This window comes from Phoenix dactylifera, chromosome 12 (assembly GCF_051530095.1).
Source record: "Phoenix dactylifera cultivar Ajwa chromosome 12, Ajwa_hap1_PhDact_Kaust_v1.1, whole genome shotgun sequence".
NCBI classification, from domain to species: Eukaryota; Viridiplantae; Streptophyta; class Magnoliopsida; order Arecales; family Arecaceae; genus Phoenix; species Phoenix dactylifera.
In genome coordinates, this window is record NC_143201.1 from 1,675,076 (window position 1) to 1,702,244 (window position 27,169).

Below are 27,169 nucleotides of genomic sequence, written 5' to 3' on the forward strand. Positions count from 1 at the left end.
TTATTGTAACCAACACTTCACCGTGCTAATTATTGTTCACTTGTGCCAGATGTTTCAAATGTGAAACTCTTCAATTTGAAATGGCTATTGTGGCAACTTCTGAGAAACTACATGGAATGCCGTGATGCTAAAGCAATCTAGATTAGAGGTAGTAACGAATTTGGTCAGTGTGTCAAGTGTGTGCTTGTCAATGGGAGATTTCCAGGATGGGACAAAATTAGTCATCTACATGTTGATGCTCCACAAGTTTTCTTTAATTAATAATAATACGTTTGTATCACTTCAGAGCCTGTTTGAGACCGCAATCCTTACTTTCCTCACACGTAGAACGCAAACTCTGACATTAGTGTCTAAATCTGCTACAATCCATGTCTTAAGAACTTCTCGTAAAATATACAGATAAATGGTTAAATTTGATAAAATTATTTGTTTCGAAAACGTAAAACCATGCTTAATGCATGTCAAAAAATTTTCATTTTATTAGAAACACATGCAAAATAGAGAGCGGCTGGAGGAGTTTCTTAAAATATTTAATTACGAAATTATTAAAGTTATGTATTGTTGATAATGTATATAAACCATCTAAAGCTTTACTTGTTACTAAGGTTTTTATCCTGCCAAGTTGTTTTCTTAACCCTACATAATCTGTACACAGAGTCGTTAATAATACGGCCTGCAGAGAAGGCAGTTGGGAGCCATAGAGAGGGAGAATGGCGGCCAGGGCTCATGCAGTTTGCCTCCCAATGGCAGCTCAAGGCCACATAAATCCCTTCCTCAAGCTAGCCAAGATCCTCCACGCCAAGGGCTTCTTCGTCACCTTTGTCTACACCGAGTTTGACTACGCCCGCCTGTTGAAAGCCGGCGGCCCGGATGCCGTGAAGGGCTCCGGCGACTTCCGGTTCGAGACCATCCCTGATGGCCTCCCGCCGTCCGATCTCGACGGCAACCGGCACATACCCACCCTGTGCGATTCCCTCAGCAAGAAAGGGCTGATCCCTTTTCGCGATCTCATAACCAGGCTTAACAGTAGTGCTGCAGCGCCTCCAGTTAGCCTTGTCATCTGGGATGGCATCATGAGCTTCGGCCGGAAGGCCGCCGCAGAGCTCGGCATCTCCGACATCATGTTTTGGACTGCTAGCGCTTGTGGTTTGATGGGCTTCCTCCATTATCCGCAGCTCATTGACAAGGGCTTGGCGCCACTGAAAGGTCTGGTTGTCTCTCTAGCTTGCTCTCGCTTCCCCCTAGTAATTTTCTACGATTAGTGCATGGTAACAAGCTAGGTTGAGGCTCTCTTGGTCCTAATACAAACCACAGTCGATTTGTCCTCTGCAATCATGCCAAGGAACTCGAAAAGCTGGATGGCAGATAAATATTCTAATTTCAAGGGTGTTTTTCTTGATTTTTCTTGGTTGTTTGTACTTTATAGCCCCATTTTATGTTTACTGCTGCTATTTTTTCTTTCACTGTGCAGATGAGAGTTATCTCACCAATGGATTCCTTAACACTCCCGTGGATTGGATCCCTGGCATGAGGGACATTCGACTAAGAGATCTTCCTGAACTCTTTCGAACGACAGACCCTCACGATATCTTGTTTAACTTCGCGATAAAGGAGACACAAGATGCCTTCAACGCCACTGCAATCATGATCAATACTTTGGACGACTTGGAGCATGAAGTTCTAGATGCATTGGGACGGATGCTGCCTCCCATTTACACTGTCGGTTCCCTATCCATGCTTTGCAAACAGATATCCAATAATTCGTCCATGTCTCTGCAATCGAATCTATGGAAAGAGGATGCGAGTTGCATCGAGTGGTTGGATCGAAGGGACCCCAAATCCGTGGTGTACGTGAACTTTGGTAGCGTCATTAACTTGTCGATGGAGCGCTTGGTGGAGTTCGCTTGGGGGCTTGCAAATAGTAATCATTTCTTCTTGTGGGTCATCCGATCCGACCTCGTCTTCGGCGAAAAGGCCATTTTGCCGCAAGATTTTCTGAGAGAGACGAAAGAAAGGTGTTTGGTGGCAAGCTGGTGCCCGCAAGAGGAAGCTCTCTTGCACCCTTCGGTTGGGGCGTTTTTGACACACTGTGGGTGGAATTCCATATTAGAAAGCATACGAGGTGGAGTGCCGGTTTTATGTTATCCTGCCTTTGCGGAGCAGCCGACCAACTGTTACTTTGCTTGCAAGAAATGGGGTATTGGAATGGAGATTGGTGCCGATTTGAAAAGGGACGAGGTAGAGGGCGTTATTAAGGAGGTGATGGATGGAGCGAAGGGAAGGGATATGAGAAAGAAGGCAGGGAAGTTTAAGGAGATGGCGGGGAGGGCTGTCAAAGAAGGCGGAACCTCCTACTCAAACATGAACCTACTACTCAATAGCTTATTCTCAGGACTTGAATGAGCAATCATCAGCATGTTTTGCAGTCTCAAAACTTATTACATGTCCTTTGGAATTGGATGTACCAGAGGCGGCCCAATACATTTGGGGCCCTAAGACGAATCCAATAAATGAGATTTTTTTTAATAATAAAATTTTTAATAAATATAAAATACTTAAAAAATGATATGAAAATAGATAGCTATTAAGTACATTATTTCAAGATACATGTATCTAACAAAAATAGGCAAAAAAATCTTTTTAATTTAATATAATTCTTGAATGGGAGCACAGAAAAGTAATTACTCTAAAAGAAGGGCCATGAAACTGATTAAATAACTGAGATAATGCTTGACAAGACTGTTTACCCCGTCGAGTAAGAGCAGAATAGGAAAGGGTCATCCCATGGCACTTGATAGCCAAGGTAAAGAAAAGAATTTGTCCAAAAAGAAGCCTCCTATAAGGGAAAAATAGGGGCATTATGGGAAATTCACTCTATCTAATTAATAAAAGTCCCATCCCACCATCTCCCCTTCAAGTGAGTACCCAAGCAGCAACTGCAACATCACACAGCAGCCATTGAACCCCCTCCCTCCTTTTCTCTCTGTACCACCCAAGAGGGGAGAAGAAACCGATAGGAGAAAATTAAAAGAATCTCCACCCTCCAAGAAGTCCATTTCCAATCCCCTTTCTTCCTGATGGCCCAGCTGGGTCAGGAGTAATGTGAGGGAAGGAAAACCAAGATGAAAACCAAAAAAGAGAAGGGATGAAAGATAAGAGTGGCTTCACGCGTGTATCAAGCCAACCAAATCCTTCCTCTCTCTACCCAAAACAAAACTACTGTCCCCAACGTCCCAAATTGTCCCTCTGCAGGCCAGGAAACTCTCCACCTCCCTCCCATCAAGGGGAAGACTCGTAGCCAGCTCTTGTTCCCGTTTTATATGGGGCCTTTGCTTCCTTTTGGTCACGACGTAAAAACTTCCCTCTCTCTCAATCTCTTTGCTCCCTTCGCCTCCCGGAGGCCTTCCATTGGCCCGAGGCCTTAAGCAACCGCCTCGATCGCCTAAGGCTCGGGCCGGCTCTGGATGTACCTGCGTTGGAGCCGCTGTTGTGGATTAATTTTTATCAGGCATGATGTTTTGGATTTCAAAAATCGGTGTAATTTTTATCTGTCTTAGCATTAGCACCTTCAATGGGCTCATATAAATATATCACATAGGCAAAACAGGAATATTATGGAATAAACTAAGCCAAAACCAAAGCTAACTAGAAGCAATATTCATACCGGCAATATATTAAATACCTGAAGAGCAGAAAGAAAGCACACCAAATTTACATGGAAAACCCTCCAGTGTAGAGGAAAAAAACCACGGGGCAAATACAATCAATTCATTATAATAAATATAGAGTTTACAATTCTCAAGTTTATGCCCAAAACTTGAGTTCACAACAAATTGGAAAAACTGCAATATCACCTTTCTAAGAGTAATAATGATCTCATCCAAACCATCACAATGTGATAAATCCAAGAATGTAATGAGATCCCTAACAATGAATACTACAACTTCCTATAGCATCCAATACAACTCTTAGATAGAAATCCAATTTGTTAAATCACTGTGTGAAAAACCACACCCAAGAAAGGCAAAGAAAGAAAAACTGTCTTGAGTTCCTTTCTCCTTCTCCGTTCGGTGTGCAAATCTCATTCACTGCTGCTGCAAGTTGCCCTCTGTCCTTTTGTCACAGCACCCCTTGGCTCCCTCTTTTTTTCTTTTGTTTCTCAGCTGCCAGCTCCAGGTTCACGCATCCCTTTTTCTATCTCATCATGCGCTCTCCCATGCGATCCTAAAAAAAACAAAGATCAAGCCCTAATGGGCTATTGGGCCTCCTCAAGTGGGCTGGACCCACTTACAAAAATATGTCATATGTTTGTTTGATCACTCTTTCTCATACAACAAAAAAAGAGAAAAACAAAGTGTTGCATATTAATTTAGACGTGCTATTAGCATGATGTTGGACCCAAGGTGCTCTTGGTCCGCTCCTATGGGTTGAGTTGCATGGTATAAAGCTACTTAGAAATTATTCGAGAGTTTACAGCAATAGTAATTATAATATTACAGCATTGGTTATAAAAGTTGTTAAAGGGATTTTGTTAATATCCATGCTTAGTTTATTCCTCTAAACACTAGCAATAATTGAAGCACCCTGATGTTACTTCTCGATGCGGCTTTAAATGGTTCGAAGGCGGTTGGGAGCCATAGAGGGGGAGAATGGAGGGCAGGCCCCATGCAGTTTGCCTCCCACATCATTGCGATGATAAATTTGATTGGTCTACTATTTGAAATGGCTATTGTGGCAACTTCTGATAAACTACATGGAATGCCGTGATGCTCGATTAGAGGGAGTAACGAATTTGGCAATGTGTCAAGTGTGTAGTTGTCATGGGAGATTTCCAAGATGGGACAAAATTAGTCATCTACGTGTTGATGCTCCACAAGTTTTCTTTAATTAATAATAATACGTTTGTATCCCTTCATAGTAGAGCTGATCACGGGCCTTCTGGCCCGCCCAGCCCGGCCCGAAATTTTTCGGGCTTGGGCATTAAAAAAAGGCCCATGGGTCGGGCCTGGGCAAGAAAAGCGGCCTGACCAAAAAAAATCAGGCTGGGCCTGATCGGGCCATTCTGGCCCATTTCCAGATTTCAAACATAAAAAAAATCGGACCTGTCGGGTCGGGCCTATCGGGTCGGGCCGGGCTAGACAGGTCTAGAACCAGATTTATGAAGTAGGATCAGGCCTGGACAAAAATTTAAGCCTGACAGTCGGGCTGGACCGGGCCTGGGCATAGCCATCGGGCCTAATTTCTGCTGTAGAGCTCGGCCCGAGCCCGGCCCAGCCCGAGTTTTGATCAGCTCTACTTCAGAGCCTGTCTGAAACCGCAATCCTTACTTTCCTCACACGTGGAACACAAATTCTGACATTAGTATCTAAATCTGCTGCAATCCATGTCTTAAGAACTTCTCGTAAAATATACAGATAAATGGTTGAATTTGATAAAATTATTTGTTTTGAAAACGTAAAACCATGCTAAATGCATGTCAAAAAATTTTCATTTTATTAGAAACACATGCAAGATAGAGAGCGGCTGGAGGAGTTTCTGAAAATATTTAATTATGAAATTATTAAAGTTATGTATTGTTGATAATGTATGTAAACCATCTAAAACTTTACTTGTAACTAAGGTTTTTATCCTGCCAAGCTGTTTTCTTAATTTTGAATAGATATTTTTGGATATTTCTTGATTTTGAATAAAAAAATAATATTCTAAAGTCAAATAATTCCATATCTATGCATCGACAATATCTTTGAATCTTTAATTAATTATTTCAAAAAATTATTTATACGTGCAGTTGTAATGAAAGCAAGTTGGCTTGTCTTTTTTTTTTTTCTGCTTGAAAATAAATAAATACATTTTTAAAAAAAATTATTTATTATACTAAAAAGGATAAACATTGAATGGTGACAATTGAATGATACTCCAATCCAAAACTTATCTTCAGTCCCAATTGAAACTTGGACTGAAGATAAGTGTTGGCGAGCGTCGAGTACACAAAAGGCGGTTGGGAGCCATAGAGAGTGGGAGAATGGCGGCCAGGGCTCATGCAGTTTGCCTCCCAATGGCAGCTCAAGGCCACATAAATCCCTTCCTCAAGCTAGCCAAGATCCTCCACGCCAAGGGCTTCTTCGTCACCTTTGTCTACACCGAGTTTGACTACGCCCGCCTGTTGAAAGCCGGCGGCCTGGATGCCGTGAAGGGCTCCGGCGACTTCCGGTTCGAGACCATCCCTGATTTCCTCCCGCCGTCCGATCTCGACGGCAACCGGCACATACCCAGCCTGTGCGATTCCCTCAGCAAGAACGGGTTGGTCCCCTTTCGCGATCTCTTAGCCAGGCTTAACAATACTGCTGCAGCGCCTCCAGTTAGCCTTGTCATCTGGGATGGCATCATGACCTTCGGCCGGAAGGCCGCCGCAGAGCTCGGCATCTCCAACATCATGTTTTGGACTGCTAGTGCTAGTGGTTTGATGGGCTTCCTCCATTATCCGCAGCTCATTGACAAGGGCTTGGCGCCACTGAAAGGTCTGGTTGTCTCTCTAGCTTTCTCTCGCCTTCCCCTAGTAATTTTCTACGATTAGTGCATGGTAACAAGCTAGGTTGAGGCTCTCTTGGTTCTAATATAAACCACAGTGGATTTGTCCTCTCCAATCATGCCAAGGAACTTGAGAAGCTGGATGACAGATAATTCTAATTTCAACAGTGTTTTTCTTGATTTTTCTTGGTTGTTTGTACTTTATAGCTCCCATTTTATGTTTACTGCTGCTATTTTTTTTTCACTGTGCAGATGAGAGTTATCTCACCAATGGATTCCTTGACACTCCCGTGGATTGGATCCCTGGCATGAGGGACATTCGACTAAGAGATCTTCCTGAACTCCTTCGAACGACAGACCCTGGCGATATCTTGTTTAACTTCGCGATAAAGGAGACACAAGATGCCTTCAACGCCACTGCAATCATGATCAATACTTTGGACGACTTGGAGCATGAAGTTCTAGATGCATTGGGACGGATGCTGCCTCCCATTTACACCGTCGGTTCCCTATCCATGCTTTGCAAACAGATATCCAATAATTCGTCCATGTCTCTGCAATCGAATCTATGGAAAGAGGATGCGAGTTGCATCGAGTGGTTGGATCGAAGGGACCCCAAATCCGTGGTGTACGTGAACTTTGGTAGCGTCATTAACTTGTCGATGGAGCGCTTGCTGGAGTTCGCTTGGGGGCTTGCAAATAGTAATCATTTCTTCTTGTGGGTCATCCGATCCGACCTCGTCTTCGGCGAAAAGGCCATTTTGCCGCAAGATTTTTTGAGAGAGACGAAGGAAAGGTGTTTGGTGGCAAGCTGGTGCCCGCAAGAGGAAGTTCTCTTGCACCCTTCGGTTGGGGCGTTTTTGACACACTGTGGGTGGAATTCCATATTAGAAAGCATACGAGGTGGAGTGCCGGTTTTATGTTATCCTGCCTTTGCGGAGCAGCCGACCAACTGTTACTTTGCTTGTAAGAAATGGGGTATTGGAATGGAGATTGGTGCCGATTTGAAAAGGGACGAGGTAGAGGGCGTTATTAAGGAGGTGATGGATGGAGCGAAGGGAAAGGATATGAGAAAGAAGGCTGGGAAGTTCAAGGAGATGGCGGAGAGGGCTGTCAAAGAAGGCGGAACCTCCTACTCAAACATGAACCTACTACTCCATAGCTTATTCTCACGACTTGAATGAGCAATCATCAGCATGGTTTGGAGTCTCAAAACTTATTACATGTCCTTTGGAATTGGATGTACCTGTGTTGGAGCCGCTGTTGTGGATTAATTTTTACCCGGCATGTTGTTTTGGATTTCAGAAATCAGAGTAATTTTTATCTGTCTTAGCATTAGCACCTTCAGTGGGCTCATATAAATATATCACACAGGCAAAACAGGAATATTATGGAATAAACTAAGCTAAAACCAAAGCCAACTAGAAGCAATATTCATACAGGCAATATATCAAATACCTGAAGAGCAAAAAGAAAGCACACCAAATTTACATGGAAAACCCTCCAGTGTAGAGGGTAAAAAACTATGGGGCAAATCCAATCAATCCACTATAATAAATATAAAGTTTACAATTCTCAAGTTTATACCCAAAACTTGAGTTCATAATAAATTAGAAAAACTGCAATATCATTTTTGTAAGAGTAACAATGATCTCATCGAAACCACCACAATGTGATGAACCCAAAAATGTAATGAGATTCCTAACAATGAATACTACAACTTCCTATAGCATCAAATACAACTCTTAGATAGAAACCCAATTTGTTAAATCACTGTGTGAAAAACCACACCCAAAAAAGATAAAGAAAGAAAAAACATGTTTTGAGTTCCTTTCTCCTTCTCCGTTCGGCGTGCAAATCTCATTCACTGCTGCTGCAAGTTGCCCTCTGTCCTTTTGTCACAGCACTCCTTGGCTCCCTTTCTTTTTCTTTTGTTTCTCAGCTGCTAGCCTCAGGTTCACGCGTCCCTTTTTCTATTTCATCATTCACTCTCCCATGCGATCCTTAAAAAAAAAAAAAAGAACAAAGATCAAGCCTTAATGGGCTATTGGGCCTCCTCAAGTGGGCTGGACCCACTTACAAAAACATATCATATGTTTGTTTGATTACTCTTTCTAGCAAGCACATACAACAAAAAAAAGAGAAAAACAAACTGTTGCATATTTAGACGTGCTATTAGCATGATGTTGGACCCAAGGTGCTCTTGGTCCGCTCCTATGGGTTGAGTTGCATGGTATCAAGCCACCTGGGCATTTTTCGAGAGTTTACAGCAATAGTTATTATAATATTACAGCATTGGCTATGAAAGTTGTTAAGGAATTTTGTTAATATTCATGCTTAGTTTATTCCTCTAAACACTAGCAATAATTGAAGCACCCTGATGTCACTTCTAGGTGCGCCTTTAAATGGTTCGAAGGCAGTTGGAAGCCATGGAGTGGGAGAATGGCGGCCAGGCCTCATGCAGTTTGCCTCCCAATGGCAACTCAAGGCCACATAAATCCCTTCCTCAAGCTAGCCAAGATCCTCCACTCCAAGGGCTGCTTCATCACCTTTGTCTACACCGAGTTTGACTACGCCCGCCTGTTGAAAGCCGGCGGCCTGGATGCCGTGAAGGGCTCCGGCGACTTCCGGTTCGAGACAATCCCTGATGGCCTCCCGCCGTCCGATCTCGACGGCAACCGGCACATGCCCAGCCTGTGCGATTCCCTCAGCAAGAACGGGTTGGTCCCCTTCCGCGATCTCATAACTAGGCTTAACAGTACTGCTTCAGCGCCTCCAGTTAGCCTTGTCATCTGGGGCGCCCTCATGAGCTTCGGCCGGAAGGCCGCCGCAGAGCTCGGCATCTCCGACATCATGTTTTGGACTGCTAGCGCTTGTGGTTTGATGGGCTTCCTCCATTATCCGCAGCTCATTGACAAGGGCTTGGCGCCACTGAAAGGTCTGGTCATCTCTCTCTTGCTCTCGCCTCCCCCCTAGTAATTTTCTACGATTAGTGCATGGTAACAAGCCAGGTCGAGGCTTGTGTAAAAAGTTAATAATAACAAGAAGTATCTGAAAACTGAAATCTATAATATTTACCGACCCCGTTAATTAGTTGCTCTAAAGCCTTTCTCTTGGTTCTAATATAAACCACAGTGGACTTGTCCTCTCGATTATATTCATGCCAAGGAACTTGAGACGCTGGATGACAGATAATTCTAATTTCAACAGTGCTTTTCTTGATTTTTCTTGGTTGTATGTACTCTGTAGCTCCCATTTTATGTTTACTGCTATTTTCTTTTTTTTCCCCACTGTGCAGATGAGTGTTATCTCACCAATGGATTCCTTGACACTCCCGTGGATTGGATCCCTGGCATGAGGGACATTCGACTAAGAGATCTTCCTGCACTCCTTCGAACGACCGACCCTCACGATATCTTGTTTAACTTCCTGACTAAGGAGACACAAGAAGCCTTCGAGGCCACTGCAGTCATGATCAATACTTTCGAAGATTTGGAGCATGAAGTTCTAGATGCAATGGGACAGATGCTGCATCCCATTTACACTGTCGGTTCGATATCCATGCTTTGCAAACAGATGTCCAATAATTCATCCATGTCTCTACCATCGAATCTATGGAAAGAGGATGCGAGTTGCATCGAGTGGTTGGATCGAAGGGACCCCAAATCCGTGGTGTACGTGAACTTTGGAAGCGTCATTAACTTGTCGATGGAGCGCTTGCTGGAGTTCGCTTGGGGGCTTGCAAATAGTAATCATTTCTTCCTGTGGGTCATCCGATCCGACCTCGTCTCCGGCGCCAAGGCCATTTTGCCGCAAGATTTTCTGAGAGAGACGAAAGAAAGGTGTTTGGTGGCAAGCTGGTGCCCGCAAGAGGAAGCTCTCTTGCACCCTTCTGTTGGGGCGTTTTTAACACACTGTGGGTGGAATTCAACATTGGAAAGCATATGTGGCGGAGTTCCGGTTTTATGTTATCCTGCCTTTGCGGAGCAGACGACCAACTGTTACTTTGCTTGTAAGAAATGGGGTATTGGACTGGAGATTGGTGCCGATGTCAAAAGGGATGAGGTAGAGGGTGTTATTAAGGAGGTGATGGATGGGGCTAAGGGAAAGGATATGAGAAAGAAGGCTGGGAAGTTGAAGGAGATGGCAGAGAATGCTGTGAAAGAAGGCGGAACCTCCTACTCAAACATGAACCTACTACTCAATAGCTTATTCTCAGGACTTGAATGAGTATTCATCAACATCGTTGCAGTCTCAAACTAATTACATAAATAATTCATGTTTGGGCAGAAGATGGAAGCTACTTCGGAAGCTCTGTGATATTCTGTTTTCTATTGAGTGTATTCATACACGTATTGTATGAATTATCCATCTTAGTAAAAAAAAAAATTATGTAAACTTTTTTTTTCTAATAAAGGCCAGACGGTTTTGTCCTTTCGAATTGGATGCACCTGCGTTGGAGCCGATGTTGAGGATTAATTTTTACCTGGCATGTTGTTTTGGATTATAGAGGAGTGATTCTCATCTGTTTGTTTTCTTGCTCGGGTGGCACATATTAAAGGCTTCTGATACTCTTAGTTGGTTAGATAATTAGGCTGCCTTGTCGTATAAAAGCATTTTTCTGTGCATATTTTGGATTGCAGCCATGGGGCGCCAGGGAAAAATTATATCCTACGCCATGCACGCCGGCATAGCCCTGCATTATGCTACGGAATCCATGGAAACGACGCAAGATTTAGGATATAATTTCATGTATAATGCGGTGGGGCAGGCGACAGATATTTAAATTATCATAACCTATCTGTCTACAGTAGGATGACATGATTGCATAGGCACTATGTGATACATTAAATGGGGAATCAATGATGTGGAGCCTAGACAATCATGATTTTTTAACTATGATTATTGAGCTAAGCCTTTCTAGTTATATCTCGGAGAGGGTCCCAACACGTATTTGGCATCCATACAACCGGGGATGTAATTTAACCGAGCTTGATTGAGCCTAAATCTAACCAAGCATGATTTAAAATTAATTTCAAGCTCAGGCGAAATTGAGATCACACTTGGTTTATTTACTATTATTTCAAGCTCTATTAGAACTTGATTTCGGATGGAGTTGAACATATGCCCAATTGATTAGCTTGAAAATATTAAATTGAGCTAAAAATAAATTCATACTTGCATTTAAGCTTGGTTTAATTTTATATTAATATTTTGTAATTTTTAAAATTGATTAAATATTTAAATTTTTTGAAATGATCTTAATAGGGTGGATCATTAGATTGTATTTATGTCGGCCTGTCTATCTCTCTATTTATCTGTTTGTCTATTTATCTATCTATCCATCCGTTTGTCTATCTGTCTGTATGTCTGTCCATCCATCCCTTCATCCATCCATCTAGCTAAAAATTAACTCAAAGCATAGATTGTTAGTTCAAGCTTGGTGCATTAGCTTCTAGCCAAGCTTAAATTGTGTTTTTTCTGAGCCAAGCTCAAGTTATTCTGGTCATTTACTATCTTTGGATGCTACATATGATATGTCTTAGTAATCCACAAATAATTAATTGATTTTTTTTTACGCCAAAGCAAAAAGTTTTAGTTTTGTTGTGAAGTCTCCCCTATATTGGTGTTAAAAAAAATTTTAAAATTTGCAATAAGAGGATGATGGTAATTTTAATAATATCCCATAGGTTTTTCGAGCAGTGTTTTCTCCTACTAGACCGTATCTACTATGAATGTGAGAGTCACGAAACTATACATAAGCAAAAAGGAATGATGGGGATTTCAATATGCTTCCATAAACACTAAATGGGAATCATAGCAACTTGGGCTTATTCTATAATTTCATCATTTTTTTTCTCCAATTAGTGAAGTATAACATGGACATTAATGTTGATGACGTCATTTTCGTAAAAGTTTTGTTATTCCTTCTTTTTTTCTCTTTTTTCTTTTTCTGAAATGCAACGAACCCGGCTTCCAAAAGCTCTAAAAATTTTAGAGAAAATATCAAAAAATAGGAGGGTTCAATTATACATGTTCCGAAGTCTACTTCATTTTTCTTCTAAGATTTTTGAAAACAAAAACAGAAAGAAAAAAAAAAATTATACCACATGCGCTCCAAGAGATCACCATTGGACAGTGAATCAATCCATATTCTGATTTAGACCACATCTTTAATATATACTTGCAAACCCTCACAAGCTGCAATATTTGCAGGAATCACCTTGCAATTTGTAATACGTATTCCATGAGACCCAAAAATGATCTTTATTCCCAATTATCTACAACAATGGTTACGGAGGGTCTTCTTTGTTATGATTACGTTGACTTGTCCCAGACTATCTTGCACCCAAATGCCCCAAGAATCCACTAACTCGACACTTTGCATACTTTGCTATCAACAGCTCGGGGAATTGATTCGCAAAAAGTGTTGAATGAAAAAGGGAATAAAAGAATGTTTCTTAAGAAGCTTTGGTTAAGTATTCCGCAGAAAACACCAAACCGAAGCCTAACCCCTATCCCATCAGTGGCTAGAATGGTGAGGCAAAAATATCCTTCTCATCTTTGCTTATAAGATTTGAAGTCTTCTCCTTTCTTGTATATCCTCGAGTTCCTTCTCTTAAATACTCATTTACGCTACTTTTCCATCCATGCTTGTTCCACGTAGAAGGCAAGTGCCTGCAAAAGTATATACCGAAGCCATGTGATGAAACCCGTAAATTGAACTGCTAATTTGTACTTGGTGGCTTTCAACACCCAACAACTTAATTAGTTGTCTGGGAGGGATGACACAACTTTTTCTTACTTAAAACATGTGTCATATGTTTGTTTGATCACTCTTTCTGTTGGGGAAAAAACCCCAAGTCATACATCCACGGAGGCGCTCAGCCAAAGAGCGCCGACCGGAAAGCTGCTCGGTCAGAGAGTGCCGACCAGCTCTCTGGTCGGCCGAAGAGCGCCAGCCGGAAAGTTGCTCGGCCAAAGAGTGCCGAACGGAGAGCTGCTCGGCCAAAGATCGCCGACCAGAAAGCTGCTCGGCCAAAGGATGCCGACCAGGAAGGCGCTCGACTAGAAGGCGCCGACCAGAGTGCGCGCCAAGAGGTGCCCAACCAAAATAAGCTGCCCGGTTAGAAAGTGCCGACCAAAGACAGCGCCGAGGCGCTCTGCTAGAAGGTGCTCGCCTAAAGGGCGCCGACCAGGAGTACTCAAAGCAGCCCCGCCACAGGGCGCCCCATTGGGCGATCAGCTCGGCTCGGCACCCTTGCCGAGCCGATGCCTTAACCAAATGTTCAACCTCCGCCTAAAGTCCAAGGGACTTGACAACTCCTACGGCTTGCGACCTGCCACTATCTCCAAGCCATCAAGGCATAAGATCTCCTCAGGCGTTCGGCACGACCTGCCATTAATGCATGAGACTCCCTCAAGTCTCCGATGCACTCAGGCATTTAATGAACACGGCCCAAGACGATCTCCGGATCACTGAACCATCAGAACGTATGGCTCTCCCTGACCGCCGGTTCATTCGGTAATAAATGCACTTACCATCCACGGACCCCAGGCCCACCACAGCCGGCGGTTCAACCACTCCAACAGGTCCGATCGACCGTGACAACTCCCTGATTCCGGTCTGATCCGGTCCCGTTCTCCATTACGCCATTAATGGGCCAAATCGTGCCCAATTATTACAAAACAGGACAAACCTCCTGTCACCTCCCAGGTAACAAAAATCCTCCTATAAAAGGAAACCTGGAGGGAAAAGGGAGAGAGGACCAAAAAGCAGAAAAAAACCCGGAGCTGGAGAGAACCCTCCTAGACCGGGGGAAAAAGGAAGAAAACAGCACAGACACAATTGAACACGGGATTCTCTTTGTCTTCTCCACATACTCTCTCCCCTGCTCTTCTCCACATACTTGCCCCCTCTGACTTAGGCATCGGAGGGCCGGCGCCGGGGAGCCCGGCCACCGGTTTTCTTTGCAGGACTTGCACACCCCCCCGCAGCGGAGGACGCAGCCAGCCGGCGCACCGCCGTCCGCCCCCTGCAGCAGCGGAGCTCCTCCTTCCCCGGCTTCACGGCGGCCCCCGGGTCCAATTTCCAGCAACACTTTCCAACAAGCACTACATGCAACAAAGAAAAGGGTGAAAAAAGTGTTGCATATTTAGACTGGCTATTAATTATCATGATGCTGGATCGAAGGTGCTCTTGGTTCGCATCCATGGGTTGAGTTGCATGGTATCCAGCCACTTAGGCATTACTTGATAGGTTACAACAATAATAATTATAATATTACAACATTGGTTATGAAAGTTGTAAAGGGATTTTGTTAATATTCATGCTTAGTTTATGTCGGATGTGTGTATTGTGAATTTGTAAAATAAATTAAATAATAAATAGATGAATAAATAAATCTGATCTCAAATGAAGATTTAACTATGTAAGATCAAGGCTAGTGTTTGACACTATGTCCTTAAGATAGATTTCGCCCTCCACATAGGTGCTTTGGATCTCTTGAGCGTCTGCCTCCCAGGATACAATGATCTTTACAAACAAAAGGCACACCAATTTGTTTGTTCGGCGAACTAAAAACTGAGTTTTTGTACTCTCTTTGAATGAACTCACTAATGCTCTCTAATAACTCTAGAATGAAAACTAGATGAATTGGAAAGATTCGATGTCTAGAATGGTTGGAGGAAGGCTCTATTTATAGAGTTCATGGTGATTTTTCAGAACATAAACCAAGTGAAGAGACATGTCTTTTCTATTCAAATGAATAGACACATCCTTGTGAATAGTCATGTTTTTCATGCTAATAGTCATGTCTTTTAAATGAAAAGATGCATCCATACAAAGATGCAATGTAAAAATGCATCCATTCAAATAAATCGATGCATCTTTTTTGATGCAACTCTTTTGAAGAGACACACCTCTTCTAAGAAACACCATTTCAAGTGAGTCATTTTGCAGCCTATTTTCTCATTCACCTATTATAGTCTAACAGTTTATTCCTCTAAAAACTACCAATAATTGAAGCACCCTGATGTTACTTCTAGGTACAATGGGTTCTCTCCTATTTGAGTATTAATTGTGAAGTTACGTACGATATGTCAATTACATATTAGGGACTAGTAGACAATAGGACCACTAAGAGTGCAAAATTATTGGATGGTGGTGGACCTAATGATTCATTGTCATGACAACACACCACTTCATGCATGAATTATTATGCCCTAAAACTGCTAGCTGGGTCGACCACATGATATTGCCATATGAACCCTCGCGCGGTACCTTAAAGATCATACAAAGCTCAAGATGAATAATTTTCAATAACTCTAGAAATTTAAATCAACAGTTAATAGTCAAATAATCCACCATGATCGCATAACTAAACTTATTCAATTACAAAATTTCAACTGTTCATTGGTATCAGAAAATAAACTAACTAGCTAGTATCTCTAATACTTAAAGTCCATACCCACCCTATCCGAAACTATGCATCTTGTATCTTTAAATAAAATGCAATAGATGGATATGAACTTTCCAGCACAGTAAGAATCTCCAACCATCGCAGCAATATAAATAAAACAAATTAATGAAAAAGATAATGAAATAAATAATATTGGAAGAAATAAATACCATAATATTATTCAAAAAACTCATTCAATATAGCATATACATATATTATCAATATCCATCTTATAAAAAAAAATACATGTCACACATCCCAACCAATTTAATCATTTAATTCAACAACAATTTCATATGTTATATCATTCGTTTCTCATTATCTCAATTTCATGTTTGATAACAATTTATTTTCCGACTTTAGATTAACCAAAATCATGCCCCAGTCCATGATTCAAACAAAATTCTCATATGTAAGCCTGCGGAAGCTATCCCACGTACACACCCGTGGAGGCTATCCCATGCATAAGCTTGTGGAGGCTATCCCTATGACGAAATTAGTACAGACCACTTCTTATCCATCTAATTATTATATATTATTTTTGACATATCAATTTCAATTTAACAGTATATTTCTTATAATTTTAAGATAACTAGAATCATAGTTCATATAATCATATCTTCAATAGCTGATATCCATGTATGATACACATAAATAGACTCATATCGAAAATCATATAAAACAATATTATCTCATGTAAACCAAATTCATTGATCCAAGTTCAATGATACAAAACCAGCGATTCAAATCCGACAATAAAAATTCATAAATAACATATAATGGTAATTATATATAAGGATTCTTATCTTTACTGGTGACAGACTCAACATGGTAAGTATAATCTGACACTACGATCTACAAAGCAAGGTGTTATGTACCCTGCTCAAATTCTTCTTGCGCTGCCGACTTCGCTCTTACAGAATCAAACCTAATCACTAAAAGAAAATCACATAATGAATATTAGCAACCTAAACCTTCTAGTTGTATCCACTAGGAGTCCATCACCGGGTCTTTCAAATTGCTTCTACCAATCACTTTGGGCTCGTTTGGTTCGCGGGAAGTATTTTTCCTCCTAGGAATATGATTCCTGGGAATTAGATTCCTAGGAAGAGGATACCTAGGAAAGTACTTTTGGCATGTTTGGTTAACCATGGGAAAGTGACAAATTTCCAAAGTGCTTATGTTTGGTTGACCATCAACTTTCCTAGGAAAGTTATGTATAATTCCTATTATGCCCTTAATAGAAATTAGGTCTTTAATGCCTCTTTAATGCTTCTTTAATGCTGAAGGGTCTTTTTGGGAAAAAATAAAAAAGGAGTGATTCCCACCTCATGGGAAAGTAACTTTCCCATGTTTCTCATGGGAAAGACTTTCCCATGAAATGTGGGAATCATATTCCCATGGGAATATAACTTTCCCATCTCTCTCCTTTGAAAACTCCAACTAAATAAGAGGCATTTCATTACTTTCCCGTTGACCACACTTTCCCCCCTCCTTTTCCTGCGAACCAAACGAGCCCTTGGATCAACTAGAGAGAGAAAAGTAGAGAGAGCAGAGAGAAAAAGAGAAGAGACAAGAAACAAGGAAGCTATGAAAGCTCTCTCCTTCTCAAAATTGAAGAAAGCAGGGGAGTTTCCATTTAGGTGGCAGCGGCCAAGGGCGGCCCAGTCTAGGTGGCAACCCTCAAGGGCGACTCTCAGCCGCGACATCACTGGGAATGGTGGTCTTTTTCATAACCGGCTCACCGGCCGGCGACCATTACCTCGTGGGCGGCAATACGCGGTGATCGTCGACGATGGAAGAAACAGGAGAGAAAACATGGGATTCAAGCCGAACAGGGGAGCATCTATTCGCTAAGATTTCGACGGCTCGCTCGTTCCAATCAAGAAAAACGGTGGCCCAAGAACCAAAAGAAAGGAAGAAAGAAATTCTTAGCAACCTTACCTTAGCCTGCGTCATGTGACTCACTGCCTAACTCGGAGCTGCTTTCAATACTTAGCTTGATCATTGGTGGCAGAGATTCCAGCGCCCTATTGACATGGAGGTCCTGACAGTGAATGGCAGGGGCGGCGATGACCGGAAGAAAGAAAGAAAAGGAAGCAAGATAGAAATAGGGAAAGATGAATCCAGTTGAATCCCAACGATTGAAGGCAAGATCTCAGTTGGCGATGGCTACAGGAGGCAGGAACCGGAGCAAAGAGGGTGTCGGTGAGGTGGGACGCGATGATGCCTCAGCTCCGGCGAAGTTTCAAGGCTTGCACAATGAATCCAATGCGGCGAAAATCATAAGGGAGAAGAAGAGAGGAAGGGTGCTGGTGTTCGGTGGTGTGGGCATGTGGAGGAGGGAATAGGGGAGGGGTTTTTATAGATTTCTTCCCTTCTTATATGAGTTTGCGTCATCTCAGAGTTGGGCTGGTCCATGGACCCGGCTTGGCCGGATATCAAGCCAATTGAAGGGCCAGCCTCATGTATCATGTTGGCATCATCCAATTACTATCACTATACCAATCATGGAAGGCTACCTGTGCAAAATTGAGCCTTAATCTGATCGGAAAGAAGGAAGAATTCTTACAACCTGCTGAACTCAAATCTTTCTCAAAAAAATAGAAGAAAATAGAAGAATCATGAAAGTAGGCTTAAGTCTTTTTTTTCCATTGATTTTTATACACCTCATAAATTGGGATACATAGTGCGTATTTATAATAATAGTGAGGTCCTTTCTTGCACAATTTAGTTTGAATTCTTCTGCAAGTTTGAATAGAAGTAGATTTCTAAAAGTAATTAAGACTAATAAAAATAATCATAAAAAAGTAAAATTCTATAAGAGATAGATCTCAAATCTTTTTATCAACTTTGACTTATGTTGCTTTACCTAATAATTGTCGGTTTGGAAAATAACATCCGGTCAACGTCTTTTGCGAAAAAAAAATTGGTTTGACAAATCTATTTTGGGATCCAAAGAAATTTCGGTCCATTTCAACCTCCTAGGAAGTTATAGATTTCGAAAAATAACCTGATATGAAAAAAAAAAATCATCTCAATTGGGCATCGTATGACTTAGTTATGGCCTTCGGAAGTCTGGCGCATGATTCGGCTTCCTAATATGATGGATCTTGCTCCTGGACCCTATCTATCCCTAGCCATAGTGGCCTAAGTAATCTACATAGTCTTCGTAGTTGTTAAAGTAATCCACATCAAGTCTGATGATTCTTCTGAATATCTATAGTTATTAAAATGGATCATATTGAGTCCAGTGATCCATTTGAATATCCATAATGGCCAAACTAATATACATCAAGTCTAGTAGTCCTTCTAAATACTCGTAGTGTCCAAAGTAGTTCATATTAAATTTGATGATCCTCCTAAATCAAACCTTTATAATTTATTTGGAGGATCCCATCATAACTTCACCAACACTTTCTCACAAAAATTCACAAGGGAGAAAAAGCAGCTTGAGGTGACTTTTGTGTTTAGTTTCACGACTACATATCATGGGCAAGACACTCTCGAGGGAGAGAGAGATTGGGATCAATTTTTCCTCTACTAGTGATTAGCGTGGTGCACCGCCCAAAGTGGTGCACATGGTGTTGGGTATAATTTCTTCTATTTCAAAAGGTATTTTGGTTTTTTCTGGTTAAAACTAGCACAAAAAATAAATAAAAGGAAAAATATGTTTAACATGTGTTGGACTTAGCAGTAATTTGAAATTTTGTCATAAAGTTATAAAGATCAAATTGCCTTCTTACTTCTTTGAATATTTGTAGGATGGATAGGGATAAAATGATAATTAAAAGAAATAACAATCAGTCCATTTTATCTATCCATAAGTTTGATAAAAAAAAAATCTTGTACCTCCCGCCACCACAGGAATGCAGGATGTTTGACAAGGATTTAGGGGGAGGGGCTTTATTCCACAACCTGGCATCACCTTTGACTATTAACTTTCTTTTCTAATTCTTTGCCGCGAAAAATAATACGGGAAATTCCCCAAAATAATATAACTCTACATAATCTGTACGCAGAGTCGTTAATAATACGGCCTGCAGAGAAGGAAGTTGGGAGCCATAGAGTGGGAGAATGGCGGCCAGGCCTCATGCAGTTTGCCTCCCAATGGCAACTCAAGGCCACATAAATCCCTTCCTCAAGCTAGCCAAGATCCTCCACTCCAAGGGCTTCTTCATCACCTTTGTGTACACCGAGTTCGACTATGCCCGCCTGATGAAAGCCGGCGGCCCGGATGCCGTGAAGGGCTCCGGCGACTTCCGGTTCGAGACCATCCCTGATGGCCTCCCGCCGTCCGATCTCGACGGCAACCGGCACATACCCACCCTGTGCGATTCCCTCACCAAGAACGGGTTGGTCCCCTTTCGCGATCTCATAATCAGGCTTAACAGTACTGCATCAGCGCCTCCAGTTAGCCTTGTCATCTGGGGTGGCCTCATGTGCTTCGGCCGGAAGGCCGCCGCAGAGCTCGGCATCTCCGACATCATGTTTTGGACTGCTAGTGCTAGTGGTTTGATGGGCCTCCTCCATTATCCGCAGCTCATTGGCAAGGGCTTGGCGCCACTGAAAGGTCTGATCATCTCTCTCTTGCATGCTCTCCGCTCCCCTGGTGATCGATTTCCTACGATTAGTGGTAACAAGCCAGGTCGAGGCTTGTGTAAAAAGTTAATAATAACAACAAGTCTATACCTAACAGTTAATTCCCAGGTATCTGAAAACTGAAATCTATAGTATTTACTGACCCCATTAATTAGTTGCTCTAAAGCCTCTCTCTTAGCTCTAATATAAACCACAGTGAATTTGTCCTCCGCAATCATGCCAAGGAACTTGAGAAGCTGGATGACAGATATTTCTAATTTCAACAGTGTTTTTCTTGGCTGTATGTACTCTGTAGCTCAAATAACTATGGCTTCCAAGCCCAAATTTTTTTTTCCTGGCTTTTTATCAACCTTAGCATACTTGGACAGCATCATAAGCGTTTTTGCATGCAAGCGTTTCCATAAACTACTATATTATGTTCCTGCTGTTTTTTTTGTTTTTTCACTGTGCAGATGAGAGTTATCTCACCAATGGATTCCTTGACACTCCCGTGGATTGGATCCCTGGCATGAGGGACATTCGACTAAGAGATCTTCCTGCACTCTTTCGGACGACGGACCCTGACGATATATTGTTTAACTTCGTGATAAGGGAGACACAAGATGCCTTCAAGGCCACTGCAATCATGATCAATACTTTCGAAGACTTGGAGCATGAAGTTCTAGATGCCTTGGGACGGATGCTGCCTCCCATTTATACTGTCGGTTCGATATCCATGCTTTGCAAACAGATGTCCAATAATTCGTCCATGTCTCTACCATCAAATCTGTGGAAAGAGGATGCGAGTTGCATCGAGTGGTTGGATCGAAGGGACCCCAAGTCCGTGGTGTACGTGAACTTTGGAAGCATCATAAACTTGTCGATGGAGCGCTTGCTGGAGTTCGCTTGGGGGCTTGCAAATAGTAATCATTTCTTCCTGTGGGTCATCCGATCCGACCTCGTCTCCGGCGCCAAGGCCATTTTGCCGCAAGATTTTCTGAGAGAGACGAAAGAAAGGTGTTTGGTGGCAAGCTGGTGCCCGCAAGAGGAAGTTCTCTTGCACCCCTCGGTTGGGGCGTTTTTAACACACTGTGGGTGGAATTCGACATTGGAAAGCATATGTGGCGGAGTTCCGGTTTTATGTTATCCTGCCTTTGCGGAGCAGACGACCAACTGTTACTTTGCTTGTAAGAAATGGGGTATTGGACTGGAGATTGGTGCCGATGTCAAAAGGGACGAGGTAGAGGGCGTTATTAAGGAGGTGATGGATGGGGCCAAGGCAAAGGATATGAGAAAGAAAGCTGGGAAGTTGAAGGAGATGGCGGAGAGGGCTGTGAAAGAAGGCGGAACCTCCTACTCAAACATGAACCTACTACTTAATAGCTTATTCTCAGGACTTCAATGAGCAATCATCAGCATGGTTGCAGTCTCAAGACTAATTACATGTCCTTTGGAGTTGGATCGATGTACCTGCGTTGGAGCCGCTGTTGAAGATTAATTTTTACCTGGCATGTTGCTTTGGATTTTAGAAATTGGAGTGATTTTTATGTCTTTGCTTGCTTTTGTCTGTCTTGTGCCAAGCGGAGTGCATGAGTGTTCGGTTTCTGGACCTCAAGACCATTACAATGCCGTTTAAATCTCACGTTACATGATGGTTGGCTAGTATTTGGTGCTTTCAGATCCTTAATTCCTATTGTGTGGTGGAATTGGAATCTACCAAAAAATAAATATATAATCTTGACAATCTGTGTACCGGGGGATGACATGATTGTTTGGGCCCTACATCGTGCATTAGTTACGTAATCAATGATGTGCAGGAGAAACGATATCTTCTACGGCGTGCACCACATGCCCTGCACCCGGCCAATTACAGCCATTGGTACCCATAGGCCCAATCATCGCGTTCCACCGCTAATTAAAATAAGTAGCTGTGGTTGACCGCGTACGCGACCAGGTGGTGCACATTTTATAGGATATAATTTCTCAATGCGGAGCCCAGATTTTTATGACCATGGCGCCACGCATTGGAGGAAGTATATTCTCGACCATCGGAACCACATGCCGGTGCACCATGCCAGTTAATTTATATCAATTTTATGGACCCATTCATCTTGCATTCATCTTAAATTGTCGGCAAGAGAAATGGGGAGAGATGATTGCCATTTCTCTACGTATGGGTAGTCATAGTTATTGAATTTGGCCTTTCTAGTTCCACTTAGGAGAGGATCCCAACTTGTATTTGGCATCTAAAACATCGAGGGCGTAGTTGGGTGGAATTTATGTATAATCCGGACCCAACTCAAAAAATTCTGATCAGGTTCGAGTCTGAGTCAGATCCGATTTCAACCTATCCTTGGCTTCAGAACTTATGTTTGCACCCTTGCGAGCTACAGCCCATGGGCCCAAATAATTCTATGAATTCAGGTCGGATTAGATCGAGTGGTAGGATTGAAAACTCAAAATTATCCAAATTTCAAATGGATCGGGTCGGGTTTGAATTCAGTAAACTCAGACCCGATCTGGAAAAAGGAACGGGTCCAATTTTAAGACCCAGCCCGACCCCACGGGTCCTTCAAAATACGTTGGCTCGAGTTGGGTCACAGGTCAACCTGCCCGACCCATTTGCAGCCTTATTTAGAACTGGAATTGAGCTTTTTCAAAATCAAGCTCAAGCTATTTAGATCATTTACCATCCTTGGACACAACTTATAACATATTTTAAATAATGCATAATTATTTGATTTTTTTTGGATCAAAGCAAAAAATTTCAGCTTTGTTGTGAAGTGCCTACCACATGGTTGTCAAAAAGAATTTTAAAAGTTGCAATAAGAGGATGATGGTAACTTTAATAATATTCTATAAATTTTTCGAGTAGTGTCTTGTCTTACTTGACCGAGTCTACTATGAATATGCGAATCACAAACCGATACATAAGCAAAAAGATATGATGAGGATTTCAATATGTTTCCATGAACACTAAATGGGAATGATAACAACTTGGGCTTATTTAGTAATGTCGCCACTTCTTTTTCACCGATTAGTCAAGTACCATATGGAGATTAATGTTGATGATCTCATTTTCCTAAACTTCTGTTATTTCTTCTTCTTCTTCTTCTTCTTCTTCTTTTCTTCTTTTTTTTTTCTGAGATGCAACAAACCTTTCTTTCCAAAAGCTCTAAAATTTTTAGAGGAAATATCAAAAAATAGGAAGGCTTAATTATGCCAAGAGCGTTTCAGCAGATCACCATTAGACTGTGAATCAATCCATATTCTGTCTTCACTGTATACTTGCAAACCCTCACAAGCTGCAAAGTTAGGAGGAGTCATCTTGCAATTTTAATACATATTCCATGAGAACCAAAGATGATCTTTATTCCCAATTATCCACACCAAAGGTCACTGGGAGGGAACAGAATTCTTCTAGTCCTCCATGTCCTCCATCCTTCCATTATTTTATATTGTTATGATATTACTTTGACTTGTCACAGGCCATCTTGCACCCAAATCTCTCAAGAATCCACTAACTTAAGACACTTTGCATATTTTGCTATCAACTGCTTGTGGAATTGATTCGTAGAAGCGTTGAAGGAAAAAAGGAATAATATAGCATTTCTTGTTAGCTGTACTTCTACTGTAACAATTCAAGACCTCATCCAAAATGGCTAGCGGAAAGATATTATCTAGTTCCTTGATCCTGTATAAGTACCCAAGATCTACCTAGTGAATAACCGATGTGGGACTAAACACACGCCCGTACGGATCCTCACATACTTCCTCCGTTCAAGTTCTGACGTCCTCGTCGGACTAAGAGTTCAAATACATTCAAATCTATTCACAAACACTACGATCGGTCCGTGGTCTGTTCTAATAGATTCGTGTTGCAATGTCCCTTAATTCATATAGGCTGTGGGCTGGATCGGCTCTAATACCATTTGTAACAATTCAATATTTCACCCAAAATGACTAGCCAGAAAGTATTATTTGAATTTCTTAATTTTATATAAGTATCCAAAATCTACTCAATAAATAATTGATATGGGACTAAACACATGTCGGCGCGTGTCTTCGCACCTGCATGCTTTGTTTGAGACTCTGTTGTATTGAAAAGAAAAAAAAAAGAAAAAAAAAAAGAAGAAGGTCGAGTTACGTATCCAGCAGGGAACACGAAACCGCAGCCTCATCTCTTTCCCATCAGTGGCTCAAATGGGGAGGAAAAGACACCATTATTATCTTTGCTTTTTAAAATTTGAAGTCTTCTTCTTTCTTATCTCCTACTTACTTTTATATCCACGCCTGCAAAACTATAGAAGCAGTTCAACGAAACCCTGACCTTAACAGCTAATTTGCTCTCGGTGGCTTTCAACATCTGACAAGTGGCGAATTTAATCACTACGTCCAACACGCGCCTGTCCAAAAAAAAAAAAAATTTAGAAAAAAAGACATGCTAGCTTTTATGGGTTGAATTGCATGGTATCCATTGGACATTACTCCATGGTTTCAAACTCACATGAAACATGCAACTAGACCTATTCATGGGCCAAGCCATATGGGATCCGAGTCAAACTTTGTTCAAAGATTAACACAATTAATTTATGCTTAGGCTCAGCCTGGACTTCAAGCCTATCTTCTAAACCTAAGTCTGGCCCTTACTCAGGCTGCAAGCTTTAGGCTAGACCTATGTTTCATAACTATTTTTTAAATTTTACAAAATATTAAAATATACTTAAAAATATTTTACAAAACATTAAATATGAATAATTAAATATTTTCAATAATAACATATCTATGATTCTATTAAGTTCACATTGTAGAATGGCATACTACTCGGGGTAGATCAAACGTGTCGTCTTAGAATCAAAACAAATACTAATTAAATTAAGCAATAATTGTAGAAAAAGAAAATTAGAGAGAGAAAAATAAATTATTTTAAAAAATAAAAGATGAAATAATGATTTTGGCTCCCTCCTAACAAAGAAGCTTTACTGAAAAAAATTCTCTTCTAACCATTTTTTTTTACGAAACTCTCTCACTCTCTTAATAAAAACCACACACTCTCACTCTCACGAAAAGATAAAAACATCACTATCCGATCTCAACTTAAATAAACAAATCCAAATTTATCATGCCAAAGGTTCAACCTAATTAACTAAAATAGATTAGCACTAAAAACAAAATATTCCAACTAAAATTGAAATAGAAAACTAGGATAAGCAAAAAAATAGAATTCTAATATAAGCACGACAAGCAATGAAGTCCAACGCCAATTATCAATTAAATATATGAATATAATAAATAAATAATAATTAAAAAAAATCAGTCGATGGTGGACTTAAATCTTTGAGTCCGAGCCCGGCCGATTTATCAAGTAGGTTTAAGACCTTCGACCCGAGCCTGCCAAGAAGGCTTCGGCTCGAGCGTGCCGCCTAGCCACAAATCAGTTCGCACGTGAGTGTATCAGTACCTATTACCTAATAACGCGTACATTTCTCCCAGTAAGTGCCCAAAATATAGACCATATACTTAGTTATACACTCCTCTGCCCTGCTACATGAGGAGAAGAGCAAAGGAACTCTACATGAACCGGTTATAAGTTTCAGGTAATTGCATGGAGCTCTTCTACTACCTGATGGAGCCTAGGCAAGCAAAGAGGCCTCATGCCATTTGCCTCGCTCATGACCACATAAAACCCTCCCTCAACTAGCCAAGATGCTTCATTCCAAGGGGCAAGGGCTGCTTCATCACCTTTGTCCACTCTGAAATACGTTATCATTGATGGCCTCTTGTCATCAATGATCTCATAATCAGGCTTAAGAGTGCATTGTTGCCGGCGAGTTCGCGAGCTAGTCTTGCAGTTTGGGATGGCATATCGAGCTTCGGACGGCAAGCAGCGGCGGAGCTCGGCATCCCAAACATCATTTTTCTCGACTGCCGGCCTTTGTCCGTTTAACATATGCAAGCATGGAGGACATTTTTATGCATATTCTAGATAGATACCATATGAGAGTGCAAGCGATCGAATACATAATTATTGTAAAACTCCATAGCAAAAAAATGAAAGGTTCTGCATTCGTCTAGTTCAATACTCTTGTGAAATGCTTTTCTTTAAAATAATTAATTATCGGGTGAGTGTATGTAGATTGGAACCATCCACATATGCCATGAATCACACATATACAACCTCAATTGTTTGGACCTCATAGGCTATTTCTTCAAGTGGCCCCTCAAAACCAACATTGTGCAGGTGACTTTTAACCTATACATATGCATGGATGTCCAACAATGAGCTTCTAAATAGATAAATAACGTGTATCAATGTACAATAAGAGAGCAATTTATATTCACATTTAAGCATGTGTATTATAGTTGAGAGTCGCAATCCTCTGCAGTATATGTTTTGCACCATAGAGAATTATACAACTAGATAGCCACCACGTTATCCATCTCGAAGACGGACAACTATCAAACTATCTCAGGAGTTCTTTGTGTTTGGCACCGAGAATGACTGTTCAGATCCTTCGAAATAAGCGATTGTCGTCCATCTTCAAGATGGATGATATGGCGGATATCCAGAAATTTATAGTCCTATGTTGTGCAAACAT

The 27,169-nt window shown here is 41.5% G+C and overlaps 4 protein-coding genes across 4 annotated transcripts; all 4 read left to right on the plus strand.

Annotated features, from left to right (window-relative positions):
• The first annotated feature begins 227 nt into the window (after nt 1–227).
• Nucleotides 228–3,034, plus strand: LOC103714102 (7-deoxyloganetin glucosyltransferase-like). The gene is made up of 2 exons (XM_008801238.6): nt 228–1,206; nt 1,472–3,034. The coding sequence occupies exons 1-2, from the start codon at nt 711–713 to the stop codon at nt 2,401–2,403; spliced, it is 1,428 nt and encodes a 475-aa protein (XP_008799460.4). The 5' UTR covers nt 228–710; the 3' UTR covers nt 2,404–3,034.
• Nucleotides 3,035–5,946: 2,912 nt separating this feature from the next.
• LOC103714101 (7-deoxyloganetin glucosyltransferase-like) lies at nt 5,947–7,860 on the plus strand. The gene is made up of 2 exons (XM_017844497.5): nt 5,947–6,518; nt 6,781–7,860. Exons 1-2 carry the CDS (start codon nt 6,023–6,025, stop codon nt 7,710–7,712), a joined length of 1,428 nt encoding a protein of 475 aa, XP_017699986.3. The 5' UTR covers nt 5,947–6,022; the 3' UTR covers nt 7,713–7,860.
• A 1,068-nt stretch (nt 7,861–8,928) lies between these two features.
• Nucleotides 8,929–10,965, plus strand: LOC103699802 (7-deoxyloganetin glucosyltransferase-like). The gene is made up of 2 exons (XM_039129841.3): nt 8,929–9,466; nt 9,827–10,965. Exons 1-2 carry the CDS (start codon nt 8,971–8,973, stop codon nt 10,756–10,758), a joined length of 1,428 nt encoding a protein of 475 aa, XP_038985769.1. The 5' UTR covers nt 8,929–8,970; the 3' UTR covers nt 10,759–10,965.
• A 9,021-nt stretch (nt 10,966–19,986) lies between these two features.
• Nucleotides 19,987–22,248, plus strand: LOC148700332 (7-deoxyloganetin glucosyltransferase-like). Its single transcript, XM_039129842.3, has 2 exons — nt 19,987–20,562; nt 21,044–22,248. The coding sequence occupies exons 1-2, from the start codon at nt 20,067–20,069 to the stop codon at nt 21,973–21,975; spliced, it is 1,428 nt and encodes a 475-aa protein (XP_038985770.1). The 5' UTR covers nt 19,987–20,066; the 3' UTR covers nt 21,976–22,248.
• The last annotated feature ends 4,921 nt before the right edge of the window (nt 22,249–27,169 follow it).

Bases quoted from the DNA above. Each gene is read 5' to 3' on its own strand.
- LOC148700332 (XM_039129842.3), top strand. From the start codon at position 20,067: ATGGCGGCCAGGCCTCATGCAGTTTGCCTCCCAATGGCAACTCAAGGC. The intron at 20,563-21,043 runs GTCTGATCATCT...TTCACTGTGCAG, and splicing joins GGGCTTGGCGCCACTGAAAG to ATGAGAGTTATCTCACCAAT.
- LOC103699802 (XM_039129841.3), top strand. From the start codon at position 8,971: ATGGCGGCCAGGCCTCATGCAGTTTGCCTCCCAATGGCAACTCAAGGC. The intron at 9,467-9,826 runs GTCTGGTCATCT...CCCACTGTGCAG, and splicing joins GGGCTTGGCGCCACTGAAAG to ATGAGTGTTATCTCACCAAT.
- LOC103714102 (XM_008801238.6), top strand. From the start codon at position 711: ATGGCGGCCAGGGCTCATGCAGTTTGCCTCCCAATGGCAGCTCAAGGC. The intron at 1,207-1,471 runs GTCTGGTTGTCT...TTCACTGTGCAG, and splicing joins GGGCTTGGCGCCACTGAAAG to ATGAGAGTTATCTCACCAAT.
- LOC103714101 (XM_017844497.5), top strand. From the start codon at position 6,023: ATGGCGGCCAGGGCTCATGCAGTTTGCCTCCCAATGGCAGCTCAAGGC. The intron at 6,519-6,780 runs GTCTGGTTGTCT...TTCACTGTGCAG, and splicing joins GGGCTTGGCGCCACTGAAAG to ATGAGAGTTATCTCACCAAT.